This window comes from Propithecus coquereli, unplaced genomic scaffold (assembly GCF_000956105.1).
Source record: "Propithecus coquereli isolate 6110/MARCELLA unplaced genomic scaffold, Pcoq_1.0 Scaffold44, whole genome shotgun sequence".
Classification (NCBI taxonomy): domain Eukaryota; kingdom Metazoa; phylum Chordata; class Mammalia; order Primates; family Indriidae; genus Propithecus; species Propithecus coquereli.
This window is the reverse complement of record NW_012150174.1, coordinates 11,419,807-11,430,009: the sequence shown is the minus strand read 5'-3', so window position 1 is coordinate 11,430,009 and position 10,203 is coordinate 11,419,807. Positions and strand designations below refer to the sequence as shown.

At 44.2% G+C, this 10,203-nt stretch overlaps 1 protein-coding gene across 2 annotated transcripts in view; it reads left to right on the top strand.

Annotated features, from left to right (window-relative positions):
• Nucleotides 1-1,622: 1,622 nt before the first annotated feature.
• Nucleotides 1,623-10,203, top strand: part of EIF3F (eukaryotic translation initiation factor 3, subunit F) — an 11,940-nt gene continuing 3,359 nt past the window's right edge. Inside the window, exons 1-8 of one of the 2 annotated variants that reach the window (XM_012654362.1) lie at nt 1,623-2,017; nt 6,270-6,340; nt 6,586-6,665; nt 7,084-7,221; nt 8,610-8,701; nt 9,166-9,302; nt 9,423-9,536; nt 10,109-10,190. In XM_012654362.1, coding sequence (XP_012509816.1) covers nt 1,648-2,017; nt 6,270-6,340; nt 6,586-6,665; nt 7,084-7,221; nt 8,610-8,701; nt 9,166-9,302; nt 9,423-9,536; nt 10,109-10,186 — 1,080 coding nt within the window. In that variant the 5' untranslated portion in view covers nt 1,623-1,647 and the 3' untranslated portion in view covers nt 10,187-10,190. The remainder of the gene's footprint in view (nt 2,018-6,269; nt 6,341-6,585; nt 6,666-7,083; nt 7,222-8,609; nt 8,702-9,165; nt 9,303-9,422; nt 9,537-10,108; nt 10,191-10,203) is intronic. The other variant, XM_012654363.1, reaches the window with a different exon arrangement.

Genomic DNA, 10,203 nt, shown 5'->3' with positions numbered 1-10,203 from the left:
AAATGGCAGATAAGTCCCTCCCAGGGTGGGGATTTTAGTATTATAATGAGCTAGAGGTTAATATTGGTAATTCTTTCAGCCTTGTGCACAGGCTTAGTGGGTCCTTGGGCACAATCTATGGTGGAGTATTGTTTGTCTTGTCTTCTCCAGACAAACAGCTGGTGTGAGGCTTTGTGGTTATCTCGCGACTGCAAGGAGGCTCTGCCATTTCTGGGAAAGAAACTCAAAAGGGAATGTATCAGTGCAACAGAAAGTTACAAAGTTCTGGTCAGCAAATCGTACTGGCCTGGGAACTTGAAACATAGGAGAACTACAAGAAAAAAAAACTATAAAAAATGTTTTCTTGGTTATGGAGCCAGTTACATAACTACTTTATATCATGCATGTAATAAGAACTTTACAAACCATAACCTCTTTTAATCCTCTCCCAAAGCACAGACTACTAAATATAATACAACTGACTACAACTCCACTTGGATGTCTAATGGACATCTCAAAGGAGACATCCAGAAATGAAATCAGGATCTTTTCCCAAAAACCTGCTGCAACTGAAGTGTTCACTATCTCAACTAATAGCAACTCCATCCTACTAGCCACTCAGCACAAAAAATCAGAATCATCCTTGATTCCTTTCACACCTCACATGCGATTTCTCAGTAAACCAGATTGTCTCCATCCTCAAAATATGTCCGTAACCTTCCCACTGCTCACCACTCCCTCTGCCACCAGCCTGGCCTGGCCTCCATCATCTGTCACTTAGATTACCCAGTGGCCTCCCAGCGGGTCTCCCTGCTCTTCCTCCCTCACCTCCCGCTCCTCCACCCCCCCCAGCCCTGTCTATTCTTCTCAAGGTAGCCGGAGTGGCCCTTTTAAAACTCAGACAGATCATGACTCTCCCCTATCCAAAGGTTCCCCATCTCACTCAGACTAAAAGCAAAGTCCTGCCTTCCTCACCTCCTTCAAGTCTTTACTAAAACTTCACATTCTCATTATAACCTACCCTAACCCCTCGCAACTCCTGATTCCCCTTTACCCTCTGCTAGTTTTCCCTTTCTCGCAGAATTTCTCGTCGTCTTCTAATATAGTGTAGAATTCATTTATTTGTCTCTTTCTGCTATAATGTAAACTCTTCAAGGACAAATATTTTTGTCTGTATTTGTTCACAGATATATCCCAAGCGCCTAAAAGAGCATCTGGAACATATTAGACACTCAAATTGTTGAATGAATAAACCGCCCTGTTGACACCTTGTGACGCTGTCAAGAACAAAGCCCTTTTTAAAGGTGCTTTGACATCCATCGTCCCATTTAAGTCTAAACCACAAATTGCGACCTTTGCGCTGCTCTTTGGCTCCACCTGGCGGCAGCTGCGCAAACTGAGTTGAGTTGTCTCTCTTCTCCTAACGCCGACCCAAGTTTACTCGGAACTATTTAATCCAGTACTCACTGAGTGTGCATCGGACCTAAGGCAAAGAGCACACACTCCGGAAGAAATTATTACCAGCAGGACGTTTTAATGCCCCGAGAAGTATCACCAGTAACCAATAGGCACAAAGATGTAGCTCACGTGGTACATAGTCAGCCTATCGAGCTCCTAATAGTTACTAACTCACTCTCTTCCGCTCCTGGCTCCTTCTTTCGCGACAAGATGGCCACACCGGCAGTAGCAGCAAGTGATCCTCCCGCCACTCCCGCCCCAGCCTCGGCGGCGGCCCCAGTCTCAGCCCCAGCCTCAGCCCCGGCACTAGCGCCAACGCCAGCTCCAGCGCCAGCTGCGGCTCCGGCCTCATCTTCAGACCCGGCAGCAGCAGCGGCTACGAATGCAGCTGCGGGCCAGACCCCGGCCTCAGCGCAAGCCCCGGCGCAGACGCCGGCGCCCTCACTGACTGGTCCCGCTCTCCCAGGGCCTTTCCCTGGCGGCCGCGTGGTCAGGCTGCACCCAGTCATTTTGGCCTCCATCGTGGACAGCTACGAGCGACGAAACGAGGGAGCTGCCCGTGTTATCGGGACCCTGCTAGGTGAGTAGTCGGAGAAAGTTGACATCCTTTTCTTCCTGCCACCTCACGTTTATCCCACGACCCTCTTTCATTAACTCTTTCATCTCTGACGTCCTACTTCCCTCTCCTCCCATCCCCATTGACCGTTTATCCATTTCTCTATCCCACCTTACTGCTGCGACTTAACTTCCCAAGGGATTTGAACGTCTCCTAAGCTCTTCCCTGCCGGGTTGCTGTCACTTTGAGCGACATAAATATACAAGGATTATTATCATTTGTTAAACAAATATGTGCCGAGTGGTTTACATTTTATTTCTAATCTTCCCAACAGCATTTTACAAAGATGATTTCACAAGTATGATTGGCCCCGATCTGCCAAAATTGAGCTGAGACATGAGTAGGAAGTCAAGAACCCTTGACTCCCTAAGCCCAGTAACCACGTTTTTCCTTCTTATGCATTGACTGTATATCTTTGGTTTTCCAGGTATTGACAAATAATTTTCTGACTGGTTAGCATAGGAGTGGGGACATTTGTAAAAAAATATTTCTCCCAAAAAGTAAACGGATTTAGCTGGAACTCATTAGGGATTTTCTAATATTCTGCTTTTCCAAACTTCTGAGCCTGATCCTCTGTCCCTCTGTGTCCCCTAGTATTAGCATCTAATGTGATAAACCCTGTTCCCCCAGTACTGTCCCTGATTTTCCGTTTGGACACAAACAGTTGTATTACCTGTTTATAATTTTGTGCTTAATCTTCAGATCAAATAATAATCTTTACCATGCCTGTGCTCCAAATTTGGGGAGTAAATATTTTATGTTAAAGTAGTTTGTAAAACTGAAAAGCACTAAAGAAGAATTGTTGATAATTCTTTTTTGGGAGGGCTACTGATCCCATGAAATTCATTTCCACTCCATTTTAGTGGCAAATTTTAAACCTTTTTGAACCCACTTCACTTACATGCATCCTTTCTCTTTCATAACTCTTCAACCTGTCCTTACTCCGTAGAAGACAATTGGTGTATTGCAAACAGGATAAGATTCGTAGTCAGACTCCAGTAAATATTAACCATGTTCCATGGGGCAAATTACCCAAAGTCTAGTTCTTTAGGGACTAATTTAGACTTAGTCTTTGTGAGAACTAAACCATTACAGAAAGCTTTTAACTGTGCTGGCACTCATCAGGTACAGCTGTTGGTTGCCATTCATCACATCAGGCCTATACCACCCCTAACACACGGACACACACATTATCTATCTTTGACAGTGTAGTATTTTACAGAAACTTAAATTCATATCTTCCAGACATTGCCATGTTTTTTCTTAAACCAAACCTTTGAGTTCTATTTGCCACAAGTACCTTCCCTTCTCTCCCTCATTTGTTTCTTTAAGTTCCACCTATCTTCCTGGTTCCTAGGAAGTGTTAAGTATCAGTCCTCCAACCCATACCACAACCCTCACCTCATTCTTAACTTTCCACAGTACGATAACATTCTGTTAACTGTGTCCTGCTTTGAGCTTCTGCAACAAATAATTTTTGCCTCACTGAATTAGCACTAGACAAATGCGCTTTCAGCTGCACTGTCAAATTTTCCAAACTCCATGGAGCTATTTAACTAAAGAAACAATTCTCTACCCAAGATGTATGTTTAGTGCCCCAGATATTACAGTGAGACTAGCTGTAAGCTAGATCCTCAGATCCTCTTTCAGATTGGGATCATGGCACCGTGATGTAGGTTTTGTAGAGGCAGTGCTTACAGAAGAATGAAGCATAGATTCTGCATGCTAGGAACTTAAAATTTTAAGACATTAATTTGTAAAACATTTCATTTAGTTAAATGAATTCATTGGTGCCTTTTATGTACCATAGAACTGTTAGGTACTTAGAATTCAAAGTTAGATAACTTGAGCTCTACTGTAGCCTTAAACTCAAGATAGAAATATACTTTTATATGCAAATAATTAAAATGTAATGTGATAAATGTTCTAATAGAAGAATGCCGTAGTGGCATGGAAATACAGAAGACTTAACTATTTCAGAAGGTTGGGGAAGACTTCTCAGAAAAGATAACATTTGAGCTGGGCATTAAAGCAACTTTTACAAGAAGTATAGAAGAGTCTGGTAAGTCCACTGCCTAAAGAGTTCAGTGTTACAGAAATGAAAAGAGAAGAGATGTAGCAGGAAATGAAGCTAGCAAAGTAAGGAGCCATTAAGAGGTATGAAATAATTACAAGTGTAAAGTGCTGTGAAGGAGAATTACCAAGAGCTGTGAGAAGACAAAATGTAAGTCTAACCTAGTTTGGGCTATTTGGGAAAGATCTTGAGCAGTAGGCATTTCAGCTAAGACTGAGGAGGAATTAAAGATCCCTGTGGCTGCTTTGTAGAGAGTGGATAAGAGACAGGCATGAGCTGTGCATGGACACCAGAGAGAGACTGTTCTAGTAATAGGGAAGCACTAGAGAAGTGAGGGTGGAGTAGAAGGGATGAGTTAATTGAGAGATAGGAAGTAGAGTTGATAGGACTTCATGTGATCAGAAGTGAGGGATTAGAGACAAGGAAGTATCTAGGATAACTCCTACATCTTTGGTTGATTGCGGAAGAAGAAAGGGAAGGTACAGGTTTACTTCTGTTTAGGATATATATTCTTTTTGAGATGCCTGTTGAGCAATCTGGTGGAGTTGTCAAGTAGAAAATTGAATATAAAAGTCTGGAGTGCAAAAGAGATATGGCCAAGTATGTCAATTTAGGAATTATGTCATTAGAATATAGAAGTTAATTGAAACCATAAAAATGGATGAGATCATCTAAAGCAGAGATTGGTAAATCTTCTGTAAGGGGCCAGACAGTAAATATTTTAGGCTTTGTGTGCAGTCTCTGTCACAACTACTTAACACTGCTTTTGTGACAAGAAAGCAGCCATAAATTGGCATGTAAACTTTTATTTACAGAAACATTTCTATGTCAGAGCTCAGAGCCTGACCTAGAAAAGGAGCATAGAGTAAAAGGATAGAACTAAGACAACCCTGAAAACCTGAGAAATCAGAGGGAAGAGTGGAAGGACTGGTATCAGGAAAGCCCAAGAAAAGGCAGTTTTAAGATAGAAGAATGCCCGGCGCAGTGGCTCACGCCTGTAATCCTAGCTCTCTGGGAGGCTGAGGCGGGCGGATTGCTTGAGCTCAGAAGTTTGAGACCAGCCGAGCAAGAGTGAGACCCCGTCTCTACTATAAATAGAAAGAAATTAGCCAAACAACTAAAAATAGAAAAAATTAGCTGGGCACGGTGCTGTCTGCCAGCAGTCCCAGCTACCTGAGAGGCTGAGGCAGGAGGATCGCTTGAGCCCAGGAGTTTGAAGTTGCTGTGAGCTAGGCTGACACCACAGCACTCTAGCCCAGGCAACAGAGTGAGACTCTGTCTCAAAAAAAAAAAGATGGAGGAAGTAGTCAAGTCCGTTGAATGCTGATGAAAGGTCAAATAAGATAAAGAATATATAGCCATTTGGTTTAAGGACATAGTTTCAGCTAAGGGAACAGAATCCGTAGTGAATTGGAATTAGATGGATACTAGTGGGTACAGGCAACATCGTGCTCTGTAGTAGAGAGAGAAGCACTTGAAGCCTGGAGTAGGAGGTTCCAAGAGCTGAGAAGAGATTGGAGAAGTCAAGGAATTAGTGATCTCCATAAGGTCAGGAAACAAATGTAGTGGGAGTAGAAGTTTCAGAATTAGAAGAACAAAAGTTTGTGGTAAAAAACTGAACTGTCGACATTCAAGATTCACAGGTAGAGGGTTGCCAGATGATAACTAGGTTAAGGACATGACTGTGGGATCAGATGGCTAAAGGGAGATACAGGTGAAGCTCCATAGAGTCGTGCTCAGAGTCTGAGATGAGGCTCCTGTATTTGGTATTCTGTATAGACATTAAAATCTTCCAGGTAGCTTTGCAGATTAAATTATAGGGAGAGCGTCTAGAGGCTGAAAAACAAAGATCATAGAGTGAAGGTCTGGGAGAGGGCTCGTATTGGGAAGTAGCAGATAGGCAAAGGGAGACCTTGTGAGGGAAGAAAACACTATTTGGTGATGGTTAGAGGGAGGAGTTGGAGATCACTCCAGTCCTCTGGAGAATCCTGATCTCATTTGATGCACGTGGTTGAACTTGGAGCTAATGAGTTCAGTTTGGTGTTCATTGACTTTGAGGAGACCACCAAACGCATTTCAAAAGCAGTCAGAGGCTATTGGGATTAGGATTATATAACACATGGACGATTCTCTCTTTCACAGGAACTGTTGACAAGCACTCAGTGGAGGTCACCAATTGCTTTTCAGTGCCGCACAATGAGTCGGAAGATGAAGTGAGTGGGAATTTGAGCTGCCCCTCTGCAGTTTATAGCTGTGCACTTGCTAGGCTGCCTTCAAGGCCCTCCTGCACAGTATGTTGTGCTCATAACTGGAGCTCCCACAGCCAAGGAGCTTCATTTCATTTGTATGTATTTCCCGGGCCTCTTTTGTCTGTTGGGGGTGGCCACTTGTCCTTTTATCCAGTTTTTCTGTAGACTTGGTGTCTTCTTAGCTTCCTTTCCTGCCTTCCCTCTCTTAGGTGGCTGTTGACATGGAATTTGCTAAGAACATGTATGAACTGCACAAAAAAGTCTCTCCAAATGAGCTCATCCTGGGCTGGTAAGTTGAGGGTAGAAAGTCTTTCAGGGATTGCCAAGGTCCTTTGCCACCAGACTATGTTTTGTCCTTCTTTTCAAGACAGAGTATTGAAATGTATAACCTTGAGGATCTATGAAGTCGGTGTGTTTTGCTGGCAGTTCTGATCCTGTGAGGCCGGGAATATTTATTTTGAATTGTAGCTTTTACTGTGCAAGTCCTTTTTTGCCTTGCTGGTGACATAGAATTTTTCAAGAGTGCTAAGTCAGCCTTTGATTTGATTTGACTTAGTTTTCAATGTGTGTATTGTTTTTGGCATTTGGCATCGCTAGGTATCACTACCGTAGGGGTGTCAGATACCCTCAAGACACCCGTGCCAGTATTGTGTTTGGTCTCGATATCCTATATAGACATGAGTCTGCAACTATGTTCCATTTTCCAGGTACGCTACAGGCCACGATATCACAGAGCACTCTGTGCTGATCCATGAGTACTACAGCCGGGAGGCCCCCAACCCCATTCACCTCACTGTGGACACAAGTCTCCAGAACGGCCGCATGAGCATCAAAGCCTATGTCAGGTGACCACAGTCTTGAGCCATAAGGGCATAGAAGACAGTCTAGTTCATACCATGCCTAGATGACATCCCACCCCCACCTCAAGCAAGTTTAATTCCTCAGTGCATAACTCACTGCCTCCTCAGGAAGCCTGTTCCTCTTGCTTAAGCAATAACTGTTAACAGTTATTCGAAAGGTTTTACTCTGAAACAGAACCTCTCCTGTAATTTCCATTCACTGATCCTAGTTGTACTCCTGGTTTCTACTCCTTGCTCTTAGCCAATTTCAAATGGCAGCCCTTTCAGTTATTTAAGCAAGCTATTGTGTTTCTTTGAAGTCATCTTTTCTGGAACCTAACTATCCACATTTCCTACAGCCAGTCCTCACAAGGTGTTCTTGTCACTATCCTTCACCATGTTTATTACTTTTCTGAGTTACCCTTTAATTTGTTGTTATCCCTAGAACTCAACACAGCACTCACGATAGTACAGATTAAAGGATGGCCATCCTTATTTTGAAGACATTTATTAACCCAGGGTTGAGTGCAGTTTTGGTGACAGTAACATTGTTGCTGTGTTAACACATTGAGCTTGCAGGCAGTTAAAATGCGGGTTGATGGAGGCGGGGGATGTTGGGAAAGGCCCTCGTGGCATGCTGCTAGGGGGAGCTGAAAGGATTGTGTCTTCTGGTAAGAGCGAAGGCATTTGTTAGTGCATATCTTACGCTGTTTAACTTTGTGCTGGTTCTCTGTCTGACACTGTAGCCAGTTAACTGTTAAACAGTAAGACAAAGGTGATAAATGCCAAGGCCTTATAAGCCAGTTGGCATACCACTAAGCTCTAGCCACTGCTTGACGTCTTAGCCTTTCCAGGTATAAGAGCCAGTCTATAAACATATATAGTTAATATAGTAAAGTATATATCCAGTATAGAGTTGAGAAGACAACATCTTTAGTGAGATTACTTATAGCAGTCAGTCTAGTCTTGGTGTTCCAGAGTCAACTTGTTTTCTCAGTGCTAATGACGAGCTTAGTCCTAGAAAAGACCTGTCTTTGTCTCTTCTTTCCATGGGAGTGGGTATCTAGGCAGCCAGCTCCACAGAGAAATCCAGAGTCCTGTCCTCTCATCATTGACATTGTACAGTATATGAAGTATTAATAATCTTCTAAAGGGACCAAGCCAGATCCAAAGGCTGAGTACCCTCTTACAGGGCATGGGTTTGGTGTGTGGAATGAGCTAAGGGGAAAAGGTGACTTTTGCTCCTGCGTGATCTCTGGCGTTCAGATGGTCCCAGCCTTCTTATCTCAGAACCTTGGAAGCCATACTCCTGTTGTGACTGCTTTCACAGCCCAGTCTAGGCGTAGAAACCCTCTCCCAAGGCTGTTTGTTTACCTTGACTTCTCCCTCCCTAGCACTTTAATGGGTGTCCCTGGGAGGACCATGGGAGTGATGTTCACACCTCTGACAGTGAAATACGCATATTATGACACAGAACGTATCGGAGGTGAGTAACCTTCCCGTACACTCCTTAGAGGTCTCAGGCATTTTCAGGGGAGGGAGCTGCTGTTCTGTAACAAGGATGAATGCCTTGGGTGGTTCAAAAAGGAACCAGTGATCTAAGGTTTGTGATAGCTAGAAGTCACAGTCTCTCTCCTGTATAAATGGGACTTAAGGAATTATTGGAGAAATTGTTAGAAGTGGGAAATTATTGGCACCAGAGGCCACGTGACCATTCACATGAGACCAAAACCGGTGATTGACATACTAGGTGAAGGGATTGAGCTCTGTAAGGAGAAAGAAAAGCTAGAAAGGGCAGAGCAGGGAGTCTGGGAAAGGTGACTAAGTCCAAAGGGAGGTAGGAAGGAGAGAAAGGACAGTTAGAGACCGTGTCTTTTCCAATGGGATGACTGAATTCTCTGTCTCTTGTTACCTACCACCACGCCCACCCCCCTCACCCAACTCCCACAGTTGACCTGATCATGAAGACCTGTTTTAGCCCCAACCGAGTGATCGGACTCTCGAGTGACTTGCAGCAAGTAGGAGGGGCATCAGCTCGCATCCAGGATGCCTTAAGCACAGTGTTGCAGTATGCAGAGGACGTGCTGGTGAGAGGGGCGTGGAGTAACGGGAGGACCTAGATCTCCACTCTGGGAGCACTGATGAAATGATGGTGTTCAGTGATTAGAGTTAACTGTGCCTCATCGAATCTTTGTTTTGGTGCTCAGTCTGGAAAGGTGTCAGCTGACAATACTGTGGGTCGCTTCTTGATGAGCCTGGTTAACCAAGTACCCAAAATAGCTCCTGACGACTTCGAGACCATGCTCAACAGCAACATCAATGTGAGTGTCATTCCTGGGCCTCTGGGAGCCTAGTTCTTCCCCCACCTCAGCACATAAAAATGTGAGAGGAGTTGGGTGAGGTGGCCTGGAGTAGGATAGAGGAGGCCGGGCTTCACCGATAGCCCCTTGCAGTCCAGCTTGGGAGGAAGGAAAAGATGGTACACGTGCTTGGAGATTCCCTTCTTTCTCGGTCCTTGATTCCATTGTCTCAGTTACTGCTGATACTACTGTGACATGTTGTCTAGATTCATGAGGAAAAGAAATGTTAAATTCAGAGGGCAATGAAAGTACAATTTCTTATTTTCCCCATCTGAGTTCACAGACCCCCTATATTCCACCCATGCATCTCAGTTACAGCACTCCTAGTATATAAGTGTATCGGTAGAGATGAGAAGATATTCTCAAGCATGTCCTTCCTATGTTCCACCTTTGACTCTTGTTCAGTCTCTTTCAGCTGTCATTTATCCAGGACTGCCCTCATACCCAGTATCCACCATGGAGCTGGCCTAGATCGGCCTTTCAGCTCCCTTTCCACCTAGCCCCTCGCTCACTGTGTATTCTTTGTCTTCCAGGACCTGCTGATGGTGACCTACCTGGCCAATCTCACACAGTCACAGATTGCCCTCAATGAGAAACTTGTGAACCTGTGAATAGGCCCCAAGCAGAA